At 39.9% G+C, this 24,310-nt stretch overlaps 2 protein-coding genes across 3 annotated transcripts in view; both read left to right on the top strand.

Annotated features, from left to right (window-relative positions):
* Window positions 1–144: 144 nt before the first annotated feature.
* HAUS6 (HAUS augmin like complex subunit 6) lies at window positions 145–15,395 on the top strand. Of its 2 annotated transcripts, XM_082783335.1 has the most exons (17): window positions 145–350; window positions 555–650; window positions 1,287–1,365; window positions 2,375–2,507; window positions 3,095–3,242; window positions 4,518–4,583; window positions 4,705–4,756; window positions 4,956–5,123; window positions 5,618–5,799; window positions 6,385–6,514; window positions 7,124–7,220; window positions 7,668–7,761; window positions 9,188–9,251; window positions 9,893–10,063; window positions 11,637–11,772; window positions 12,148–13,137; window positions 14,648–15,395. In XM_082783335.1, the coding sequence occupies exons 2-17, from the start codon at window positions 559–561 to the stop codon at window positions 14,707–14,709; spliced, it is 2,664 nt and encodes an 887-aa protein (XP_082639461.1). In that variant the 5' UTR covers window positions 145–350; window positions 555–558; the 3' UTR covers window positions 14,710–15,395. The 2 variants fall into 2 exon arrangements, with proteins under 2 accessions (XP_082639461.1, XP_082639462.1); XM_082783336.1 differs by lacking the exons at window positions 145–350; window positions 2,375–2,507.
* The window catches only part of SAXO1 (stabilizer of axonemal microtubules 1), a gene marked incomplete at its 3' end in the record, with an annotated part of 39,298 nt that continues 30,380 nt past the window's right edge, over window positions 15,393–24,310 (top strand). The window contains exon 1 of the mRNA XM_082783904.1: window positions 15,393–16,155. Coding sequence (XP_082640030.1) covers window positions 16,079–16,155 — 77 coding nt within the window. The 5' untranslated portion in view covers window positions 15,393–16,078. The remainder of the gene's footprint in view (window positions 16,156–24,310) is intronic.

Here is a 24,310-nt window from a genome sequence, read left to right as displayed (position 1 = left end):
GCCTCCCGGACTACACTTCCCAGCGGGCAGCGCGCCGAGCGCGGCCAATCAGAACACGGCGGGGGGGTGCGGCGCGGCGCGCGGCGGGAGCGTGGTTTTGGCGGGAGGAGGAAAATGGCGGCCCGGTGGCGGCCGCTGGGGACGGCGACGGGGAAGGGGAGAGAGAAGGAGAAGGAGAAGGGGAAGGGGAAGGCGGCGGCGGCGGCGGCCGCTCTGCGCCTGTTGTCGTCGGGTGTGCCAGCCAGGGCCGCGGACTGGAAGCGAAGGCACCTCTGGCTCTGCCTGCTGGCGCTCGGCTTTGACCCTAAGGCTGCGGAGAAGCTCTTCGACAGGGAGCTCCACCTGGGAGTGTGAGCGGGGGCGGCGGGGAGGGAGGGGGCAAGATGGCGGGGGGGGGGAGGGGGTGGCAAGGGGGCTTCTGTGGCGCGGGCAGCGCGCCCTGAGGGCTTTGTAAAACGGTGTCCGGCCCGCCTCAACCCGCAGCGGCCGGTGAGAGCGCTGCCCGGGCTCCGGAGCCCGCCTGTGCCCCACGCGGCTGTGTGTGTGCTCGCCAGGTCCATGTTCGATGCGCCCAACGCGGCCGCCTTCCACGTCGTCGCCCAGTTCTTGTTCAGCAAGCTGGATCCGGCGCGCGCAGCGAGAGTGTTCAGGTGAGCCTGCGGGTTCGCTCCGCTCTGAAGCGAAAGGGTGGGCTCCCGAGGAGTGCTGTAGGCAAAGTAGCTGTAACTTGACAAGCTTGGTAATTTTTTTATATATTTTTTTTTTTTCCTAGCTGTGAAATAATCTATCTCTTCTGATATTCCCTGACCAAACGTCGTGTGACTTCTCCCTTTTTTGAATACCTGCCTAAATCTTCGATGTTGTGAGAACCCTATCTTAATGCATTCTCACAACAGCTGAACTATCTTATCATACGTTTTAAAGAAATGGCTGGAGGAGAACCATTGTTAAGAAAATTTTAAGTTCTGAGGCTGCTTTTCCACTTTCTGAGTTAAAAAGAAATGCAGAAAAATTTGTCTCTGAAGTAGTTTGTAATTAACTTTTAAGTTAACTTTTTAAGCAAGAAGACCTTCTAGCTATTTAACAGACTCGTAGCTATGCTTCTCATAGGCAGTATTACCATATTCTCTGAGTTCTTCAGGAGACATCACTAAGAAAACTTCCTCTTAGTTTAGATGTTGTAGTGGTTAATTATGTAACTGAGTATTCGGGTATGTTTTGAAGTTGCTTTTTTTTTTTTTTTTTTTTTCCTCTCTTCTCTCCTCTGCACTTTTTGCATGGAAAAGGGATTGTCTGTTACCAGAACAAATAACCAGAGATACTGAATTTAGGAAGCAATGTTGTTCATGGCTAAAAGATATCACAGTAAGTATTACAAGAGTGGGAATTGATATGTTGCTGGTTTCTGTGACCTCATTCTTTTGTTTTGAGAGAACATATTTGAGTTTTAAATAAAGTTGCTTTACTAGACAAACAGGTTTTATCTCATGCCCTATTTTACAGAGCTGATGATAGACTTCTTAAAAAAAAAATGGCAGAGCAAAGGTAACAAAGTCTTAATCTTGGATCAGAAAACCGTTGTGTATTGCTTTTGGATTATGATATTTTGTTACACAGAAGTCACAGAGTTGTAGAGTATCCTGATCTGGAAGGGACCCACCAGTGTCATCTAAAGTCAGTGTGAGATTCCTTCCGTCATTGAGAATAGTTGCTTCAATGTGGGAGATAATTGCTTAAATTAAATGAGAGAGTATTTATTATTGTGAAAGTAGTTTCAGATACATGCAAAACTTTTAATGTTAATCTTTCTTTCCGGGGAAAAGAGAATAAAGTTTAGGGCAGGCTTTCTAAATAAAAAAAGACAAAATGGCTTGCTTCAGGTATTGTTGATTACTATGCCTTCTCATGCTGCATTTGTTTTAATAAAGATCTGATTTCTAGATCTCTAAGCTACCGGAGCACTTTTATTTTTGACGAGGTGAAAGCCAACCATACAAAATCTTTGAGCAAGATAAAAGTGTGACAACATACACTGATTAATGACCTCAGTAGAAAATATGAAAGGTAAAGGATTACGTTTAGGAGTGAGGAGAGCAGAAGTTTTTAATATTTACCTAACACTACTGATTTCAGTCATTGCCTCAGAACTGTTTTTTATGTACGGAACTAGGGGAGATGGTAGAATGTTCAAAAAGTGTCAGTCTCTTTCTTGGGCTAGAAAGAGCGTCAACGATGGTGGCAAGGTAAATTAGCTTTGCACTGGACTTTCTAACAAGTAGGCTGCATGAAACACTCAGCAAAACGTTTAATGGCTGTTGTTTAGGTTTTATTCCTTAGTCTAATTTTGTGTTTAAATCTGTTTCACTTGTTCAAGAATGAAAGCAAAAACTATCTTCCTCCAATTGCGACTTCTTCATTTCTTTCTCCTGCTGGTTCTAAATTTACTCACCTAATGTATCGGTTTGCAAGATATGTAATGATTAAGAACCTGAAAAAGAACTCTGTAGGTAAGCTATAACGGAATAATAACATTATTTCACTTGTCTGGTTTGATGGTGAATCTGTGAAGTGCTCTAACATATGTCAAGAGCTTTAAGTTATGTCAGTGTTGGTTGCTCAGTTCAAAGTTTTTAACAGGGTTGCTGTGCACTAGCATAAAGCTATTGCTGGTAGAACAATGCAGATTGTTTTGCTTGCTGTTGTTTTACAGATCTTGTTCCTAAGTGTGTCTATGTAATGTGGAGGTGGGTTTTCTTTGCAGGCACACAGTGGTTCAGTTGAAAAGTACTCTTTTCAGCCTATGCTCTTTTTCACAACATGAGGAATTCTGAAAGATCAGGACTGTCTGTTCTAGGCTTTTAATGCTGTTTTGGTGACATAAAGAATGGGGTAAGTGGGTGAGAGTGAAGGAGGGAGAATGTATGCAATAGAAAGAACTGGAAAAAAAAAAAAAAAAAGATAGTATACTGAATACTTTAGTCCAGGTAAAATGGGCAACCTTGTTTATGATTCTCTTAATTAAAACTAGGTAGAACAGGAAGTTGTCTATTTGCTAAAAGTGAATGATATAGCTCAATTACTAACTTTCATTTAGGCAGCGATACATCTTTTACTGAAGCTGTAAACTTAATTCCTGAGGATATGTGCAAGGCAAAAGCAAGATGTAATGTGGCACGTAATAAGCTCCTGCAAATTTTGCAAAAGAAGGATATTATTATTCGAGAATATAACAAAAAATCACAGTAAGTAATATATTTAAAGAAATCGAGTATTTTCTTAAAACTTTACTTTTTTTGCATGTGTTTTTAAAAGGATTTGAGCAGAATGCATCTGATTTTCTTTGTGAGTTTTGCTGAATGTTGTATTTTTCTCCCCCTCTGCCTCCTTTAATTAACTGTTCTACAGTTTGGAATAAATCAGTTTTTTAGTTAGGAGGTGCTATATACTGGGCACCAGTATATAGGTGCCCATCTAATATAGGATTACCTGGGCACTAAAAATGATCCAGGAATTCTGCATATATGGCACTATGATTTCTTAATGTTTTAAGGATCATATTGTAGAATAAAACTGTCTCAGTATGAAATATTTGGTCTTTGCTTTATCAGTGTGGGACACGTTTTATTTGCATAGCCCTTAATTATTTCACCTAATTTATGCTTTTTCTTTATTATTCTTGTTTATTAAAATCACTTGCAGTTTGGGAAACTAGAATAACTGGAACTCTGTGCAGTTACATAGTTATATCATTGGAATTTACAGAATTTGGGTAGGATACTTCACGTGACGGGGTACTGTAGCGGGCAGTTGCAACCTATTTAGAAAAGAGCAGAAAAGGAGGAGGGGATGCAGTGTAGGTAAAAGAGCAGTTTCACTGCACGGAACTTAGCTGTGTAAAATGGGATCAGTCTGTTTCATGACTTTGGATCAAAAATCAGAGGCATTGCCACTAAGGCATGTGATGTGTATCTGCTACACACCCCTCAATCAGGGAAAGCTGATGAAAAGTTGATCAGGGAAAGTTTGCTTCTTTAAGCAAATCAAACACATTTCAGGCTTTCAGGTCCTAATTCTTACTGATGACTTCAACATACCCTGATATTTGCTGGAAAAGCAATGCAGTGATGTGTGAGCAATCTCGGCAACGTTTTGACTGCACTGAAGATTACTTGGTAATGCAGTTAGTGGGTGTGCTGAATAGGAATGATGCTGAGTATCGTAGTAAGTAGTAACTTCATTAATGTAGTTGCGTCTAATAAAAGCCATGCCATTGCAATAGAATATGTTACAGCTAAATTTACAAATACCTTAGTGGCTTTTCAGGCTGTACAGTGTTATTTTCTCTACAGTGTCATGGTAAGGAACTTGTGTATCCGTGTTTGTGTTGTTCTAAAACTGCTCCAGTATGCAGGTTTGGAAAGAATACGTGTAATCACATAGTGATTGTAAGAAATTCTGAGAGTAGCAGAGAAAAACTAAATTAAAAAAAATCTGATGACTGTTGATTTTTTCCTTAGGCTTTTAATTAAAGAAATAAAACAGACAAAATCTGAATATGCATACCACCAGCAACAGTTGTTGAAGTAAGTACTTTTCCTTGGTACTAAGCTAGCATATATAAAATGAATTTCTTAGTTCTAAGGAATGTTATGAACCATAATTTCATTGTAGTCCGCTTAACTTTTGTCTTGCATGTGCACGTAGGATGAGGCTCAATGGCAAAAACAAAAAAGACAAAACAGAGACAATTCAAAAGGTGAGTATTCTTAATCTGTGGCAGTTTACTGTATTTCTAACATTTTTACAACACTTGCTCTCAGATACTGATATTGCTGATTGTCTGCCTGTGATTATGCTAGCCCTTTCATCTGCTCCTACACTGTTTTGATATTGTGTTATTATAGTATTTCAGCAAAAAATTTAATGTAGTATTTTTGTCCTTCTTGCCTATTAAGGTCCGCAGTATGTGGACATTTGTAATGGACACTTTTACATCTCTGAAAAAGGAAATTGAAATCGTAGACGCTGTAATTGAAGGGCGTGTAGATCTGTACACTTTAACTGGAACGAATGTCAATGTTCCACAGCTGTTGGCTGACAGAGTTGAAAGTGAAATCCATGAAGTAAGTGATTTTTGTCCTTTTGTCCTAAAAAAAAGTATGTAAAAGTTTGTTGTGATTATGCTGCTGTTCTGTATTGGTGGTGCTTAAATTATGAACTTTTAAGTAACTGCATTGTTAAATCTGCCTGATGACCACTTGAATTAAAATTGGTCAGACATTATAAAACTTGACCATTTGAACTATCATTCCTAATGGATTTCATTTCTAATGTGCAGTATATGTGCTGTTTAGGCCTGCACCATCTTTTGAGGTAGTGTTTAAAAAGAATACCCCATTAGTTGAAGCATTCTTAGTTTGTAATGCTTTTTAGCTTGTCTTCAAGCAGATGATGCTAATCAGGAAAACCACTCTGAAGCTTAAATCTAGCAAACAGGAATGGATTCAAACTGCAAACTGGAACATTGTGTGTTTGCGCTGAATGTAGACGACAACTTTCTGATATTGATGTGTTGTGATTGTTCACGTATACATTTTCTCTTTTGGAATATTTCAAGGTGTGTACAGGAAATTTATATGAAGGTGAAAAACTGAATTTTTTAACAGTCATTCAGTTATTAAATGGAGCCCTGAGGATCTTAAGAGATGAATGTTGTCAATTTGAATCAAAACATTTCCCGGACATCAAGAATACGAGTGAATTCCAAAATAAAATACTATTGAACTTGAAAGCAGTGAGGTAACTGTCTGGAATTTTTGTCTTGATCTTTAGTTTGAAGATTACGTCTTCCTATCTTAGAACCTTTTCTAAAACTATTGTTTATAGTGAGAATGTTAGTTCTATTTTTTTTCCCCCCTCTGCCTATGACAAGTTCACCTTTGTCTTGATTGTCCATTCAAGTAATCTTTCTGTAATTCTTCACTAGGTAACTTCATTCTCTTGCCCTTACTTCATGGATATTTTAGGGTTTGTTCTTGGAGACCTGGTTTGTTAGATGATCTGCTTTTTCCTATTACATAATTAGTTCTGATATTTTAAAACTTGATCTGAAACTGGCTTAGGGGAAGCTTAAGCTTGTATTTTAGGGTTTGTATGTATTTTGCATGGTTTTTCTATTTCTACTGTAAAGAAGCACAAGGACAAGCTAGCAGCTGATTTTTAGATTGTGAATTTTATTTATTTTTTGTGCAAGAGCAAATGCATGAATAAGTTCCTGCATATCAAAGGTTTTGCAGCATGAGGGGAACATGTGATATGCTCCATTTCTTAAGCAGAATTTTCATCTCCAACAACAAATGCTCATTTTACATGCTCATGTTGTAGGCAAAAAATAGAAGAGCAGCATTGTAAGTCACTGAGAGAATTGATTTCTGGAAAACAGAAGGAGCTGGAAATGAAGTGGAAAAGCCATCTTGACCAGTGTCCTTCTTCTTTAAAGAGAGGTCAGGATCCAGTAAGTGTTCAGTTCATCTGATTCTGGGAAAGAAAAAGAGTGAAGATGGGAAGGGATATACATCCAAGTTGGTGTGTTTTATTGCAATAGAATGATGTATAGCTCTGTTAAGCTTTGTATATAAGGTTAGTGGATTAGATAGTACAGAGTAGCAGAAACTGCTTTATGAATTAGTTTTTCTTCTTTGCAAAGAAGATGCACTTAACTTAAAGACAGCTGGTGTCTTCATTTGAGATGGGGAGTGGAACTACTTTGTCGGGACAAAGCATAAATAAGGGTTAATACTGTTTTTTTTTGTTGTTGTTGTTTGTTTGTTTTTTTTTTTTTTTTCCCTCTTTGAAAATAGAGCTTTCATGTGCTGTCACTGAACATCTGCAGTTATGATTTTCCCCTTTAAGGTTCTCTATGACCAACAATTTCATTCAGACACTCCTATTTCTACAGAGATTCAAGATTATACCCTTGCCTAGGCACACAGCCGAGACAGCAAAAGTTTCGTGTTGAGTCTGGGTGCTGCTTTGAAGAAAAGCTATTGTAAATAACTATGTGTTAATTGCTGATGTTACACGCTTTTACTCAGCTTGCTTGTATTTTTTTTTCTTTTGATAGGATCTTGATTTATTACAAGCTATGTCATGCTTTTTTCATCCTGCAGAAGAAGCTTATAAGGATACAGTCTCATATCAACTTGAAATACCACTTTTAGGTATGTGGACTAGAGGAGCTTCTTTTCGCTCTTCCCACCACAATTGTTAGAAGTTCCTTTGAGTCTGGAAGACTTCCTACTTTTGTTTGCAAGTCTCTTTGAGAGTCTTTGATAACCTGGTCCTGAATGAACGCTCGTCACAATTGCCTAACCTTTTTTCATCTTCATTAACATGTGCAGGGGAGCAGATAGAATCCTGTCTCTGGAACATGCATTCAGGAACAACACAAATAGGCATGGGCTGTTAGTGGCATTTGTGGCTGCAGGTGGTTCCCATGCAAAAAGATTTAAGATTTGCCTGCACTGGTTATGAATTTGCTTGAAGTGTTAATGAATTCCATCCAGTGAATATTGTACAGAGGTGATCTGAGTCACTTTTACTGCCTGGGAAGCCTGAATGGTAGCAAAACAAAAGAAGCAATACTAAAACTTCGACTTACTTTATAGGTATTTATGACTCCATTTGTGAGAAAAATTACAAGAAGGATGAAGAGACCTCGGGAAGTATGATGGATAATTCTACGCTACAACCAACAAGATGGTAATGACTTCAATGAGAAATTGATTGGGGGGGGGGAAAAAAGGCAGTGGAAATCAGAGAAACTTATTTGTAGGCATCAGAGGAATATATTTCATTAGCCCACTCCTTCCATGTCAGAACTACCTAATTGGGCAAGATGGTCCTAGAGTAACTGTGGCTTTCTCCATCTGGAGACAGAGGGACCAACTGGCTACTGCCAGATACAATGTGCGGCAGTGGAGTTGCAAGTTTTTAGCTTCAATTTTTTAACAACATTTATTCAAGTTTCAAGAGACAGAGGGGAAAAATGGAAAACTCTCTTTCTAAGGCTGGGATAAGATAGCCAATGCATAGTTGTTATTGTCTGAGACCAAGAGCACAGACATTCACACATCCCTGGTTTTTTGTGTAAAGAAAAAAAACAAAACAACAACAAAAGAAAACTCCAAAGAAAACCAAACAGAAACACCAGACTTGAGCAAAACTATTGTGCTAATTCTTTATGAATGGGGCTTTTCTCACAAGTCTTCTAAAATCACATTGTCACTTCTGTTATTACAGTTCCAACAAAAGATTAAAACACAAGACTATAGTACTATATACAGCATTATGAAAGGTTTTGACCTGCCATTTAAGTGCAGGAAAGTTTAATGCCCTTTTGAATAATGATGTTTCAGGATAAAAATCCTACAGATAGTTGCAAGTTGCCTAATAGAAGAGAGAGGGAGTTAGCAAAATGAGCTGTCCTATATTTAGTCATCAGTAGCTGTGTTTGCATATAAATCTCAAAAGTTGTCCAAGTAGTTGACAGTTAAATCCTGTATTTCTCTCACTGACTTGATACAACATGTTTTTTTTGTCTATTTGTGATTGTAAAGATAGCCACCAGTGAGTTAAAGTTGCCATTTCTTAACTAATTTTGCTATCATTCTTAACTAATGATGGCTGTACATCAGTTTGTGGAGTGTTGCCATTAACACTACAGTCATTTGAACTGGTAAGACTTGAGTATTTGTAGCCAGATGATGTGTATTTAAATATTTATGAGTTTGCTTTCAAACAGATCTGTGGATATCAGAGGGATTTGGAGGAAGAATATCTAGGGAAAAATACGTTATCAAGTCTGCAGAAGACTTTCCAGTTATCTTTGATAGCAGAATGTAGAAGACTTGTTTGCGAAACATATTGCAAAAACCCTTCTTTTTCTATGTGGTAATCAAGTAAAAGAATTTGATAATTATAAAGTTTGGGAGGCTGATACACAAGTAGGGCTGAATCTGCTCTAATTGTCACATGTTCTCCCTATAGTAAAGCTGCCTTCTGATGACCGGGACGAATTGAGAGAAATCGTAACGGACAGATACGGGGTGCACAAGTATATGATGACATTTTACTAAGACTTGCATGCCACTTATTTATTTTTCTAAAATAGCTTTTTTCTTTTTAGGATCTCTTCAGTATCTTTGGACTTGTCAGAAGCATCTGAAAGCAGAGACATGTTAATTGAAAAGGTTATTCTTCAGTATTGTCCTAAATGTCAAAGAAGTTAAACTTCTATAATATTTGCTGTTTTGCATTGATTGAAGCCTAGACTTAGCATGCTTTTTTTTTTTTTTTTTTTTTTTTTAAAATCATGTAACTACATTTCTGAATGAATCATAGACAGTGAAAGGTAACTCCCACAAACTTCTGTAAGCACTAGGAAAGGAGAATAAGAAATATGGGCACTTGCTGCTGACTTCTAGCACAACGTACCATTTGTCAAAGATTCCCTGCCAGCTGAAACAGTTTTTTTGATATGAACAGTGGTCAGACTGGTTCCTTTAAGCTGTGTGTGAAATTAAGGGGTATAATGGGGCCTACAGGCAACTTGGATGTGCAATTGACCATTGTACAATTGTTCACTGCAGTGTGTTAAAGGTAGTTGCAGGTGATGAGTTGTGTTCTGTACAATAGCTTATTGTAGCCGCTATTTTTGTCCTGCTTCTTTAAAAATACAGTGGGTGTCAAAATGGCTTGTAATTAGAATTTTAGACTTTGAGATATTTTTGTTGAGAAGCTATTGCTCTCAGAATTTGCGCAGCAGCTCCTTCATGCTAGTTTTCTGACACTTGAATTCAAAACTTCTAATAATTCCTGTGTATTCCTCTAGGACTTCCATACTGAAACTTACAATGGGAAAGAAAAACCCGTCACTCCGAAGATCTCAGAGGAGATAGAGGACCTTATCATTTCAGATGAGGAGAATACAGCTATCTGCACAACGTCTGCTGTCCGAAAGGAAGACCTTCTTACGAAAGCCACAGAGGAACTGGCAGAAGAGGTTAGGAAAAGCTGTGATTTAATTAAAAAAATTTTTTTTTTTTACATAAATGGCCGTTAAGTTCAGAGAACAAATCACCAATGTTATCATAAATACATCTTCTAATCTGTTTATATAAACAGATTTTTTTCTGTTAAGTAGTAACCACCAAATTTTAGGAGTGACCACCCAGTTAACTAAACCTGAAAGCATAGCACTTCAGCAGTTATACTTTTAAGCCATTGTGGTGGTTTTACCTTCCTAGGCAGCTGAACTCCACCACAAGCGCTCTCTCACTCCCCCTCCTCAAAACAGGAGGGGAAGGAGAAAAGGGAAGAAACAACTCAAGGGTTGAGATAAGGATAATTTAATTAAAAAATAATTATTAAGGAAAAATATTATTAATTAAATAATATAACTAAAAGGAAAAAAGGGAAAGGGCAAAAGGGAGAAAAAAAAAAAACTACAGGCAAAGGCTGTGTGGAAGTGCGGAGGAAATAAATTGCTCTCTCCTTCCCACCAACAAGCAGTGCTTGACCATGTCCTTGAAGCAGGGCCTTAACGCGTGTAGCACACGTGTAAAAACAGATGTTTTTACGAGAGCCCACCTGTCCCCTCTTCTTCCTTTTTCCACCTTTTATTGCTGAGTGTGTCATCATATGGTATGGTGTCATCATATGGTATCATATCACTTTGGTTGGTTTAGGTCAGTTGCCCTGGTGATGTTCCTTCCTCACCTTTTGCTGAACCCCATCCTGCTGGTTCTTGGTGGGGTTAGAGGCAGTCCTGATGCTGTGCCAGCACTACTCAGCAGCAGACACAGCACTGGTGTGATACCACTGCTGTTCTAGCTACAGTTGCAGAGCACAGTATTGTGTGGACTGCTGCAGGGAAAGTTAACTCCATCCCAGCCGGACCCAGTACAGCTATCGTGAAGTGAATAATGCTTTCAGTAGAATCATGGCATGATTTTTACCACCTTTCATATTTTAAATCTACAAATGACTGCATATATTTAGAATTTAGCAGTCCTTTTAGTTTATGAAATTCTATGAGCTAAATATTTAACAAGCTTGGGGTTTCTAGGCAAGGGTTTAACCTTTTTGTTTTTGGTATTTTAGTTAAGATTTAAATATTATGCCTTATTTAAATAAGGCATTCCTTTAGAAAACTTATTACGTTTACCATAGCTTGATTTGGAAAGTAAATTGCATCTTTCAGTGAAAGGGCACAGTTTGCTGTCATCTGCTAAAGTGTTGTGTTGTTGGAAATGTAGCTCTCATCTTCATTCTTGTACTATTCTTGACCAGTGTCTCAAATATCTGCTGAGCACACTTTCTTATTTTTAAGATGGATTCATAGATGACCAGGGAGCTTCAGATCAAGTTCTAATTTCACTCCTGCATCTTAATTTTATGTTTGTAGGTCGCTGTGCTCATTTTTAAACCCAAACAGTACATTGCAGACAAGTCAAGAGGTTCCAGATTCTTCAGAATATTTGGAGAATGGTATTTGCTTTGGTCCATAGGCTGGCAGAAACAAAGAAGTTACAATTTTATTTTCTCAGATTTTGCTCTTTTCTAACATCCTACAGGTTGCAAAAACTGTGACATCTGAGTCACCTCAGAGTGTTGGAGGAAAAGGAATAACATTAGAAGATCTCATTAGCTCACAGGCTTTTAACCCATTTTTGACAAGGCAACAAATTCCCCGAACTCCTGAAAATCTGCGTAAGTCTAAACCCTGCTTTTATAATACTGTCACTGATTGGAAATGTGATTAATTCATTGAACTGTAGATACCACACAAGAAGAAAAGAATAATTCACTTAGTGAAGCTGCATGTTATCCTAACTGGCTCCTCTTTGTGTAACAGTGTACTATGACTAATGAACACACTCAATTTGCTTTAACATGCATGTTCCCTGTGTGTGGAGTCCCCTTTCTGTTGGGGGGCAAATGGCTGGAAAAACTAGCATTAAGCAGCGTAAAGCAGTTATTACATCCTCTTTTCTGGATTGCTTATATTACTAAAGTGACAGAAGAGAAATATACTGATGGGGAGTATGAAAGAACTTAAATTTTACCTGGGTTTGTTTTATTTAGTTACTGAAATCAGAAGCTCATGGAGAAAAGCTATTCAGACTGACGATTCACCACACGTAGAGCTGGCCCCAGCTGAAGTCATGACAGAAGAATCTCCAATGGATGCTAGTACTACTGTGCTGAATAAAATGGATCCTACTTTAGTCGGGTCTACCTCTGCATCTCCTGTATTTGACTTTGATTCTACTTTGACAGAATTTAAAGCTCAGAACCAGATGAGGATAAGTAATATCAGTGGATGTCCAGTTGGGGAAACATCTGGAGTGCAAGAGAATGAAGGCGATAAAGAACAGGAATTAGAGCACACTGTTTTGAGCAGAATTTCTGTAGACAAGACAGAAGAACCTGCTTCTCTAGATGTAGAAAACAGCATAAATACTCCAGATACTTTTTCAGAAAGCAATAGTAGAATAAATACTGTACCCTCAAACCAACTTTGGGATTCCCTAGTGGATAGAATTCTGCAGTGGGATGCACCTTCAGTGTTAAGGTCTGACAGCCGTGAAGTAGCTGAGGCAGGAATACTTCATGAGACTCTTCCAAAAGAATTTGATAGCATAGATCCTAATAAATCCACAAGCTCGGAGTCTGATTTTGATGTATTGAACAGCAAGGATGTACCAGGTAGTACAAAAATTAAAGGCTGTGTTCAAGAATCAAATCTAGATCTACAGTCTCTGGTCAGCAGATACGAAATGCTGAAAGAGAATGCATCTGGAAATAGAGAGAAACTGCATCAGACACATGCTGGAGATGAATCTGTAAGTTACATATCAGACCTAAATCTTAGACCAGAAAAAGAAAGAGATGACTTATGCAGCACTTGGGATCTATTCAGGTTGGATGAAGAGTTTACCAAGGCACCATCACCATTATCTTTTCCCAAAGGAAATAATTCTCTGTCACCTTTGCTGATGTTCACTGAAGATCTGGAGGAAATGGCATCAAGGATACACAAAATTTCATTAGACTTAGTACGTAAATTGAAGGGTAAGTGTCCATGTATTTGTGCTAAAGTAACAAGGTGTTGTCCATTTTGACTCCAGATATACTGCCATAGGTGTCGTACTCTGAACAGCTGAACCTTGATAGGGAAGTGTGGGATGAAAGATTATTTGCATGCTTACATGTATTCCCTATGGAAGATGAGACAATAACAAAGCAAACAGACTTCCTTTCTCTAGTTTTACCAGCATCTTATCTTGCAAGTAGGAGAGAAGTTACTGTTTGACTTTCTAAGGAAATCTACACCTGAATCTGAAGTTAAATTTAGAGAATTCATGAAGTTGATATGAAATAATGTTTACTGTGAGCAAATGTGGCTATCTAGAAATGCACTGTAGGTAAATGGAACTTTTTTGGTTCACAGTCTATAATACTTACTGGTATACTTTTTATTAGGAAATAACCCCATCCCTGGAAGTGTTCAAGGCTAGGCTGGATGGGGCTTTGAGCAATCTGGTCTAGTGGGTGGTGTCCCTGTTTATGGCAGAGGGGGGGTGGAATCAGGTGATCTTTAAGGTCTCTTCCAACTCAAACCGTTCTGTGATTCTCTACTGAATTCCAGCCTGTCCCCTATGCTTCCAGTGTAGTGTCCTCTTTGGTTGACCATTGTTGCAGTGTTTTACTAAATCCAAGGTTAACTTTCATATACATAAATGAAGATGAGCCAGTAATAGCTATACAGAAGGTTGTTTCAGCAAAACCTGTGTTTTTAGTGGCATGCTAGGAGTTCAGCAGAACAGGTTAATCTCAAGGATGAGTGAGATTTGTGGTTTTCTATGGATTGCCAGTTTAAATTATCAAACAAAGTTTGTGATGCTTTTTCAAGTAGTGCTTGAGAAGGAAAGCTTACTGTATGCATGACTCATTTGTAAATTTTCTTGTAAGGTTATTTGTAAGGTTAGATTGCTTAGTTCTGCTTTACAGTAACCTCACCTGGAGTAAGAGAAATAAAATTCTGCTGCTGTGAGTCTGCTGGTTACAGCTCTGAAAAATAACTTTGACTTTCTAAGGTGCATAGTCTTTTCCCCCAGTGCTGTAGTACAGAACTTAACACTTAATTAGTGTTGTTTTAGTGTATTATTTTGTGAAAAGAGCAGGTGAGGCTATGACGGAAGTTGATTGTGAGAATGACTGTGCCTTTTTTTTAATTTTCTTTATCGAAGGGTAGAATAGAAGATATTTTCGACTAAGCTACTGCCAGTATAGGAGGCAACTTGAGCAAGGCTTCCAAGCATTCTCTTGAAATGGAACATGAACACTTGTGCTATCTATTTTCCTCTTAATTCTGCTGTACAGGTGCAATGAAGTAACTTAGCTTTTGCTTAAATTTGTGGCTATACTGGTAGCAGATAATTTTATCAGACCAGAAACAAATAACAAAATTAGAATTAACATTTTATATGTTTCCTTTTAATATATGCCAGATATTTCTGCAACAGTATTTCTGTCAGTTAATTGAATATTACATGATGTTAACTAATGTTTTTTATTCCAGATGAAGAGCAGTTGAATGAGAAGCTGCACACAAAGGAACCATCTTCAGGACAGAATTTGTAGAGGATAAGCATAACCGTAGTGTTATAATTATGTTGCACTTGTGATTGTAGTATCTTCTCCAAACACTACCCAGATGAGAAGTTGTGGTCCTTTTATTTCTTGCTAAGCCTATATTCCAGACCACTTGTTCAGGCATCAGTTGCCTTCCTCCAATTCCATGTAATCCACTTCTGTATTCTGTATTCAGCTATGTACAAAATGATATATTTTGTAAACACAGTTTTAAAAACAGCGGATGGCATGGGCATGACATAATTGTAGAAAATGGTAAAACAAAAACTGAAGTGAGAAGTAATGAAATTTTCACTTATTAAAATCTGCTTTATTTTCCAAAATATGTATTTTTTGCTCTCTCTTCATATGATTCTTCTCTCCTTTTGAAACTTCTAGTCAAGTATGGCCATCAGTTTTCCCAGTTGATAAAGGGAACTTGACTCCACTTTATTAACACAAACAAACAAAAAAACTTTACACTGAAGTGTGTATTCTCTTAGACAGTTTACTGAGTAATTTTTTTATGAAAGTTGAAAAATTTATAGTTTGTGATAGTGTTAATACTACTTTATTTTTGAATAGTAGATGCTCTTTAATAAATTTATGCAAGTATGTATATTATAATGTATAAATGCGTGTTTATGACTGTGATATAGTTAACTGACAATACATAAAATAGGGGGAAAAATTGTAAAAGTTCAAATTCTGCCAGGTAAACTACGTACTGTAGGAGTACTGACCCCTAACCTTATAGTTTACAGTATTTTGAAGAATCTCAACCTATATGTGACATTTTCCTTTTAAAGCAGAATTTGACAGGTTTAATGAAAAGAGATTTATGTGGCCAGTTGTGGAAGTTACAAGGTGGCTGCTGACAGCTAACTCGTTAAAGCTACTTTGTTCTTGTACCAAAGCACTAGCAGCAGAACAGCTAAGACGGGAATACTTCATAATACTCCATTTCCATGTTGGTCATGGTCAAACAAAGGGAGAACTGGAAGCTCAGACAGTACCTGTGGGCTGTCTGGAATAAACAGAGCTGTGTTCCTTGCAGAACTGTGCTCTACAGCCTGGCGCTGGTGACTTCACAAAGGCTTCCCAGGTGACTGTCCCAAGGAGTAGTGCCCTGATCAGGAGGGCCTTGAAAGCAGGGCCCACAGAGCTCTGGTCAGGACGCCACCAGGCCAGGAAAGGAGCTGATGAGCTGGGATGTGCTCTGTCAGTACAGTCTTGTACCATCGTCATGTGCTTTCATGATGCTTCTGGAGGTTCCCAGATTCTTTTCTGATACCACTGTCTCCAGGGACTGCTGCTGCTAAAGAGATTTTTCCACTATAGAGCATTACCTGATCTGTAACCGTTTTTCTTAGCAAACATGCCTCCCATGTCTCCTGTGCCTTTACATGAGGTTGCATCCTTGAAGAAATGCGTTTGTCAGCTGTGCTCCTGCGGGTATGTAAAAGAGGCTGGGGGAAGGAGTTTGGCGTAGTAGTTCCTTGGCTAGCAAGCTGCATTGCTCCTTAGGGCTGCAGATATTTTTGACTGCTATAAGTTGCATATGGAAAATTAGAAATAAAGGTATTTTAGAGCAGTTTTAAAACAGTAATGATTTTTTTCCACATAGTGCTATTGAATGGCATGGTTCTTGGTTTTGTCATAAGAGTAGACATGTCAGAGAGACTTCCCATTTTGGCTTATGTAAGCAGATTGCCTCTCTAGGAGAGCTTTAAACTTTGTCCACAAACCTGCTTTTGAATAGGTGTTACTGTCTTTGGTACAAAGTGATACTTACTCTGTAAAAATTCAAATTCTGGAAAAGACACAGGGTGAGAGCTTTACAAATAGAAGAGAGAACTGAAAATAGCAGGATGCATTAGTAGTTTTGTTAAGTGTAATTCTTGTGAGTGTACACAAGCTCTTTTCTTGAAAGTAGTAATGAACTTTACGCCTTCTGGCGTATGATCTATTCTCCCATACTTGCAGGTTAAAAGTAAAATTATGATTAGGTAGAAAAAAATATCTTTGTTGCCTTAGTTTGCTTTAAAATTGTTAAATTATGAAGACACAAAAAACCGAAAGATGCCCACACAGAGTTCACATCAGCCTGGTATGCATTATTGTTCATTATGAGTACAGCTGGGGAACTCTGTTGAGTTGGCATAAAGCAGAAATGCAGAGGGTTATGGTATACATGTATTTCTGTTCCTGTTCTGGGTATATCAATAGTTATAGGTCATGTACCATATCTGGTGGTGCTTTTTTTTTGTCACAAACAGTGGTTTCTGATACATTTACATGTAGGCAGAGACATCCCCATGAAGTGGATCTAATCCATATCATATATGTTTGTTCTGGCTGCTTTACTGTCTCTTCCAGCTGCAAGCATTTTAGTAGTAAGCAATTCTGAAAACTAGGCAGGCAAAGCTGCAAGAAGCTGTTTCATATTTAATGGAAAGCAACACAAGAGCCAGGGACACAATTATATCATTGGAGTTTGTGTGTGGACATCTTTAATTGGTTAAAGAGCTTATTTACATAGTATCCTTAATAAATAAATAAAACTAATTAAAGGTGTCAAAGTGTGGAAGATAGATGTTTTAAATCCAAATAGGACTGGTGATGTCTATGCTTTAGCTCCTGCAGACAATACTTAAATGAAAAGAAATGACAGGACACAACTGGTAGCTGTTGCAAATCAGGTAGATGGTAGCTAAAGTAGCCTGTGAGGAAAAAAAAGGAAGTGGTGGGCTGTGTGTTACTAATGTGATTCAGAATAACCTAGAAAGCTGTACACTTATGCAGGAACAGTGCTGTACAGATGATCAAAGATCATTAGGTAAACTGTGAAAAATATCTGTTTCCCTTCTCCTTGAAACAGGTTTGCTTATAGCTGTCCTGGTTCCATATTGCATTACATGCTCTTATGAGATGGAAATGTTTAGATCTCAGTTCGTGGTAATGGAAGGACTACATCAAAATTCCTGGTAGTAACTTCTATCAAAGTGCTTGATTGTGAATTTTGCAGTGTAGATCATCTCAGGTAGCTCAGCCATTATTCAGTCCATCGTCCTGTCCGCTTACCTAGTCCATGCTTCACCAGTTTGTTTGTGAGAACATTAAGGGAGACAATGTCAAAAGCCTCCCTGAGGTTGAGGTAAGCAACATCTACTGCTTTCCTCTCATGCACCAAGCCAGTCTTCTCATTACAGAAAGCTATCAGATTGATTTAATCCTGACATTCCTTCGTTATCCATGTTGTCCTCTCCAAATTACCTTCTTGTCCTTCTCATGCCTGGCATTGGTTTTCCAGCATTGTTTGCTCTGCCATCTACACTGGTTGATGTTGAGGCTGACTGGCCTGTGTTTCACGCAGCACTTGCAGGGCAAGCAGGCGATCAGGCCCAGTCAGCATGGGTTTATGAAAGGCAGATCCTGCTTGACGAACCTGATCTCCTTCTATGACAAAGTGACGCGCTGGGTGGACGAGGGAAAGGCTGTGGACGTGGTCTACCTTGACTTCAGCAAGGCTTTTGACACCGTCTCCCACAGCATTCTCCTCAAGAAACTGGCTGCTCTTGGCTTGGACTGGCGCACGCTTCGTTGGGTTAGAAACTGGCTGGATAGCCGGGCCCAAAGAGTCGTGGTAAATGGAGTCAAATCCAGCTGGAGGCCGGTCACTGGTGGCATCCCCCAGGGCTTGGTACTGGGGCCGGTCCTCTTTAATATCTTCATCGATGATCTGGACGAGGGCATCGAGTGCACCCTCAGTTAGTTCACAGATGACACCAAGTTAGGTGCGTGTGTCGATCTGCTTGAGGGTAGGAAAGCTCTGCAGGAGGATCTGGATAGGCTGCACCGATGGGCTGAGGTCAACTGCATGAAGTTCAACAAGGCCAAGTGCCGGGTCCTGCACCTGGGGCGCAACAACCCCAAGCAGAGCTACAGGCTGGGAGATGAGTGGTTGGAGAGCTGCCAGGCAGAGAAGGACCTGGGAGTGATGGTGGATAGTCGGCTGAATATGAGCCAGCAGTGTGCTCAGGTGGCCAAGAAGGCCAACGGCATCCTGGCTTGTATCAGAAACAGCGTGACCAGCAGGGCTAGGGAGGTGATCGTCCCCCTGTACTCAGCTCTGGTGAGGCCGCACCTCGAGTACTGTGTTCAGTTTTGGGCCCCTCGCTACAAGAAGGACATGGAGGTGCTTGAGCGGGTGCAGAGAAGGGCGACGAAGCTGGTGAGGGTCCTGGAGAACAAGTCCTACGAGGAGCGGCTGAGGGAGCTGGGCTTGTTCAGCCTGGAGAAGAGGAGGCTCAGGGGCGACCTTATCGCTCTCTATAGGTACCTCAAGGGAGGTTGTAGCGAGGTGGGGGTTGGTCTGTTCTCCCACGTGCCTGGTGACAGGACGAGGGGGAATGGGCTTAAGTTGAGCCAGGGGAGTTTTAGGTTAGATGTTAGGAAGAACTTCTTTACTGAAAGGGTTGTTAGGCTTTGGAACAGGCTGCCCAGGGAAGTGGTGGAGTCACCATCCCTGGAAGTCTTCAAAAGACGTTTAGATGTAGAGCTTAGGGATATGGTTTAGAGGGGACTGTTAGTGTTAGGTCAGAGGTTGGACTCGATGATCTTGAGGTCTCTTCCAACCTAGAAATTCTGTGATTCTGTGATTCCTGCTCTTGGCCTTAAAGAAGGTAATGACAGTTGTTCCCCCCACCCATCCTGAGGAGCCTCTTCTTTGGGGGTTGAACGCGATGATCTCTTGAGGTCCCTTCTAACCCCTACAATTCTGTGATTCTGGTTGCCACAGCCTTACAATGTTAACTGAGAGTGGCCTCAAAAGAACATGTGTGAGCTCTCCTAGCACTTGTGGGTGCTTCACGGACTGAGTGCTCCATCAGGTTCTATGGATCTGGATGTGTCCAGTTTGTGTAGTTTCCTGACATGATCCTCCTCCATCAGAGGTAAATCTTCCTTGCCCTGGACTTACCTGCTAATGTCAGTCATGGGATAGCTGAAGGCTGGTCTTCAACAGGGACCAAGGCTGAGACAGATTTAAGGGTCACACTCTCACTGTTTAACACAGGCATTCACGGAGTATCAACAGCCATTTATAGAAAATCAAAGCTGTTGATATTGAACTGAAATGCAAATCACTTGTGCAAGGCAAGAGTCATTTCCTGGGGCTTGACCAGCTATGCCGGTTTTCCAGGCAGGTTTTCTGCAGTAGGAAGAACAATCTCTGTGGCAATGCTGGTAGTTGTCTCTTCAAGTTACCTTTCAAGATTTAATCAAAGAAGAATGTATTTTCAGCTGAGTAAGCTTTATTCAACATATGTCTATAGCCATTGTTTCTCAAACAAGGGAAGTACTAATTACCAGAAAATCTGGATTTCATCAAGGGTTTATAGTTTATCAGTTTGTCAGCATTTTCTTCATTTTTTGAAAAGGTAGGAGTGCAAAATTAATATTTTATGTCATTTCAATTTTATTTATTTTTTTTTCAACTGAGTGGTAAATCAAATGTATCTAGAAGAGAAGAGTTTTTTTTGTGATGTTAGACATTCTGAGATATCTTCTTTTAAAGGCCTCAACATGACATTATAGCAGTATGCAATTCTGGAAAACAATAAAACATTAAAGTCTGAAAGTATTAAATAGGTTAAAATGAAGGTAGACTAGCAAGAAACAAACCAAAAAGCTTAATTATGTTGCTTCAAAATCTACACATTTTCGTGGGTCATGGAACAACGAACTATACCTTCTTACGGAAGACAGTAGTCAAAAATGATGGGGTCTTTCTATTGAAACCAGGCCAGGGTTATGACAGCACACATAACTGCTCTTGGTAGAGTTTTGAAGATAGGTACTGGTACATGTGTTGTGTTTCTGATGTCAGCAGGGCACTTGTGACCTTCAATCCGTTTTCAGTTTCCTTGGTAGAATCCTTTCTTTGCTTTTCAGGCTCTGGTGAAGCTTGTTTGTGAGTGCAGGTCTGTATTTCCTTCAGGAAAACAGTGGCTGTACTGTGTATGAGTAGTGCATTTTTGTGAGTCTTGTGGCCTTCTGCAACTGTGCATATGCCTTTATGTTACATGGTCTGATGTAATAATTTGCAGACCTGCATTTTGTGCCTCTGGCAATAGCTGACACTCAATTGACCTATAGCAGATGTGCTGTATGAGTAATCTTACTTCAAGAGTGTTGGTCTAAATATTTGAAATAGTGTCTTCCTAAATTATAGTTTGACATGTGAGACAACTTCAGTTCAAGAGCTAGTTGTGGGTGGAATAAAAGGGCTAAAGGTTTGCAAGTTGTCATCGTTCTGCTAGATATCCCAAGCATCACACCAAATGTCACAGTGCCCCTTAAACAGCTTTCTCCTCTGTCTTCCTTCTCCATCAGTTTGGTTCTATCATGAAGAAATTACTGCTTTTCATTGCATGTATAGAAAGAAGTGACCTGGGGATGTGAATCCTGGATTTCCCCGTGGAGTCACCACATGTAGGTTTCTCAAATCCGTTTCACAGCTGCACACACTCAATACAAAGAACAGGCAAGAATCAAAACGAAGTGATAGGAGATGTCAGTGGAGGGGCACCTGCTTATACTCTTGCAGATCTGGCTTGGTTAACATAACCTTGCTTTACCTACTTAGTATCAAATTCCATCTGTCCTGATTTTAGGAGAATTAGAGAATTTTAGAAGAGCAATAGGAGATTATTTTGTCTCCCCTATTTCCAGTGCATGTAAATACATGTAGATGGCTCTTGAGGTGTGTTTTACTGTTGGTGGACTGGTCCATTTCTTCGGGTAGAATAGCAGTACTACTTAGTGCTGAAGCTGTCTTGTTCCTCTGCACAACTGTTCCATTACTCTAGGTATGGTAAAGGGTCAGAGAAAGGAGATTTGTGAAAATGATTGTTACTCCCTGTGAGATCATTATTTGTGATCCCTCAAGAGACAATTTTAATTAGCTTGTTTCTCTCAAAGTTATATCGCTGCGTGGGTCATACATACCATCTGCTGACTGTAAGATAAAAGCTCAAGATAATGGGAGCAAGCAAGAACTGATTGTTTTTTCCTGTGGTTCTTCCATGTTCTGATTTTCACCAGAAGATGGCAGCAGGCTGATGTTAGTCACAAACTTTCCTGAGGCTTATTGTTTGATAAATTTTGCAACATGTTCTAAATATTTGGAACTGAATAGTTTGCCATAGCTGACAGTGTGAAAATGGACATTGCAAAGCACTGCATATCAAGCAATTTTGTGGCTTTGTAGGTCTGTCAGTCTGCTGGCTTGCAGTCCTCTTCAAGTCTTGTCTTTTGTTCCTAAACATCAATGACAGACTTTCACTTGTCAGCCTCTCAATAGCATTTAGTTTGGAAGAAAAATCAAAGTAGGAGGAGCTGATGCTTAAATTAGTTTGTATTTATTGCATATTGCCTTTCAGTTCAGGAAAATGTTTCATTCTGTTAGAATTAATTTGCTTGGCAATAAACTTCAGTTAGGCTTGGATGTACATTGTCTGTGAGAAAGACAGCGAAGTTGGAAAAAGAACTGGAGCTGATATTGTATGATAGAGAAACAATTCCTGTTTGCACGGAGAAGCTTATGTAAATATTGATTAAAACTGTGGAGTTCAGCAGCTCTGACAGATGTTTTTTTTTTTTTTTTTTTTTTTAGTGGAAAATAAGTTATGTTAGCCAGAGAAACAAAGATTTTTTTTTTTTTTTTTTTTTTTTTTTTTTTTTTGGGTTGGAAGAAACCTTTAAGACCATCTTGCCTAAGCTCCCTGCCATGGGCAGGGACACCTCCCACCAGCCCAGGTTGGTCAAAGCCCCATCCAGCCTGGCCTTGAACACCACCAGGGATGGGGCATTCACAGCTTCCCTGGGCAGCCTGTGCCACTGCCTCACCACCCTCACAGTAAAGACCTTCCTCCTAACATCTAATCTAAATCTATCCTTTTTCAGTTTAAAACTATTATCCCTTGTCCTATCACTACATGCCCCTGTAAAAAGTCTCTCTCCCTTTATTATAAGCCCTCTTTAAGTATTGAAAGGCCATTATAGGGTCTCCCTGGAGCCTTCTCTTCTCCGGGCTGAACAGCCCCAATTCCCTCAGACTGTCTTCAAAGAAGAGGTGCTCCAGCCCTCTAGTCATGACCCTCCTCTGGAGCTACTCTAATGGGTCCATGCCCTTTTATATTAGGGACCCCAGCACTGAACACAGGACTCTAGGTGTGGTCTTATGAGAGCAGAGGGAGAGAGAGAATCACCTCCCTCATCCTGCTGGCCATGCTGCTTTTGATGAAGCCCAGGATACGGTTGGTTTTCTGGGCTGCATGTACACACTGCCAAATCATGTCTGATTTTCCATCCACCACTACTGCCAGATTCTTCTGCACAGACTTACTCTCAATCCATTCATCTCCCAGTTGGTACCGATATTTGGGACTGACCTGACCTAGGTGCAGCACCTTGCACTTGGCCTTATTGATGAACTTCATATGGGCTCACTTCTCAAGCCTGTCCAGGCCCCTCTGGATGGCATTCCCTTCCTTCTGTTTTTTCAGCTGCACCTCTAAGGTTAGTGTTGTCTGCAAACTTGCTGAGGGTGCACTCGATCCTACTGTCTATATCATTGATAAAGACATTAAATAGCACCAGTCCCAACACAGACTCCTGAGGAACACCTGCTCATCACTGATCTCCACCTGGACATGAGCCACTGACCACAACTCTTTGGATGTGTCCATCTGGCCAATGTCTTATCCATAAAATAGTTTACCCTTCAAATCCCTCTATCTCTGATTTAGAGAAAAGGGTCTTGTATGGGACCATATGAGAGGCCTTACAGAAGTCCAGGTAGAGGACATCAGCTGCTTGTCTCTTGTCCAGTGATGTAGTCACTCCATCACAGGAGGCCACTAGATCCTTGTTCAGCCATGATGGTTTCCTGCCTTCTCTGCTTGATCTTTTATGCATGGGAATTGAGAGCTCTTCTGCTCTATGAAAAGTGCTGCCAGCCTGAACAGTTCCTTTATCTCTAAGGACAGTTTCCCAAGGGATCTCATCCATCTTTAACAATCTTTTGCTCTTCTAAAATTCAGTGTCCTGTCTCTGTTGCTAGTCCAATATCCCTCAAGATCACAAACTCTACCAGGGCGTGATCACAGGAGCCCAGACCTTTTCCAGTTTTGACCTCTTTAATTAGTTCATCTGTGCTGGTCCAGTAACATTTCTCTCATTGGGCTATCTTCTGTCTGCACTGAGATGTTATCCTCAATGCACCCCAGAAGTCACCCAGATTGCTCAGTTTGCCATACTGCTATTTCAGTTATCACGTTAACAAGCATGAAATGTCAGAGTATAGATACATGTGTGGATTTGTCTATTTTCAAGTGTTCAGATAACTCAGAGTGACTTTACTAAAGGCAAAAATCTCCTTCTGAAGAACGTAATTTCTAAAGCAAAACACCAAACCTAGTCATTGTGATCACTTGCTATTGCGCTATGTTTTGATAAAAATGCCAAATCTCCAGATTTCCATGTGTATCTGAGGTTGTGCTTCTCTGAGGTATTCAAAGTAGGAAGGCATGTAAGAATAAGTTTA

Source organism: Aythya marila, assembly GCF_965140915.1.
Source record: "Aythya marila genome assembly, chromosome: Z".
In the NCBI taxonomy this organism is placed as follows: Eukaryota; Metazoa; Chordata; class Aves; order Anseriformes; family Anatidae; genus Aythya; species Aythya marila.
Note: the sequence above shows the minus strand (reverse complement) of the source record. Positions and strands in the feature narration are given on the sequence as shown.

Excerpts from the sequence above, each read along its gene's own strand:
- HAUS6 (XM_082783335.1), top strand. The coding sequence starts at position 559 with ATGTTCGATGCGCCCAACGCGGCCGCCTTCCACGTCGTCGCCCAGTTC. Across the intron at positions 2,508-3,094 it reads CCTGAAAAAGAACTCTGTAG|GCAGCGATACATCTTTTACT; the intron begins GTAAGCTATAAC and ends ACTTTCATTTAG. Across the intron at positions 5,800-6,384 it reads TTGAACTTGAAAGCAGTGAG|GCAAAAAATAGAAGAGCAGC; the intron begins GTAACTGTCTGG and ends CTCATGTTGTAG.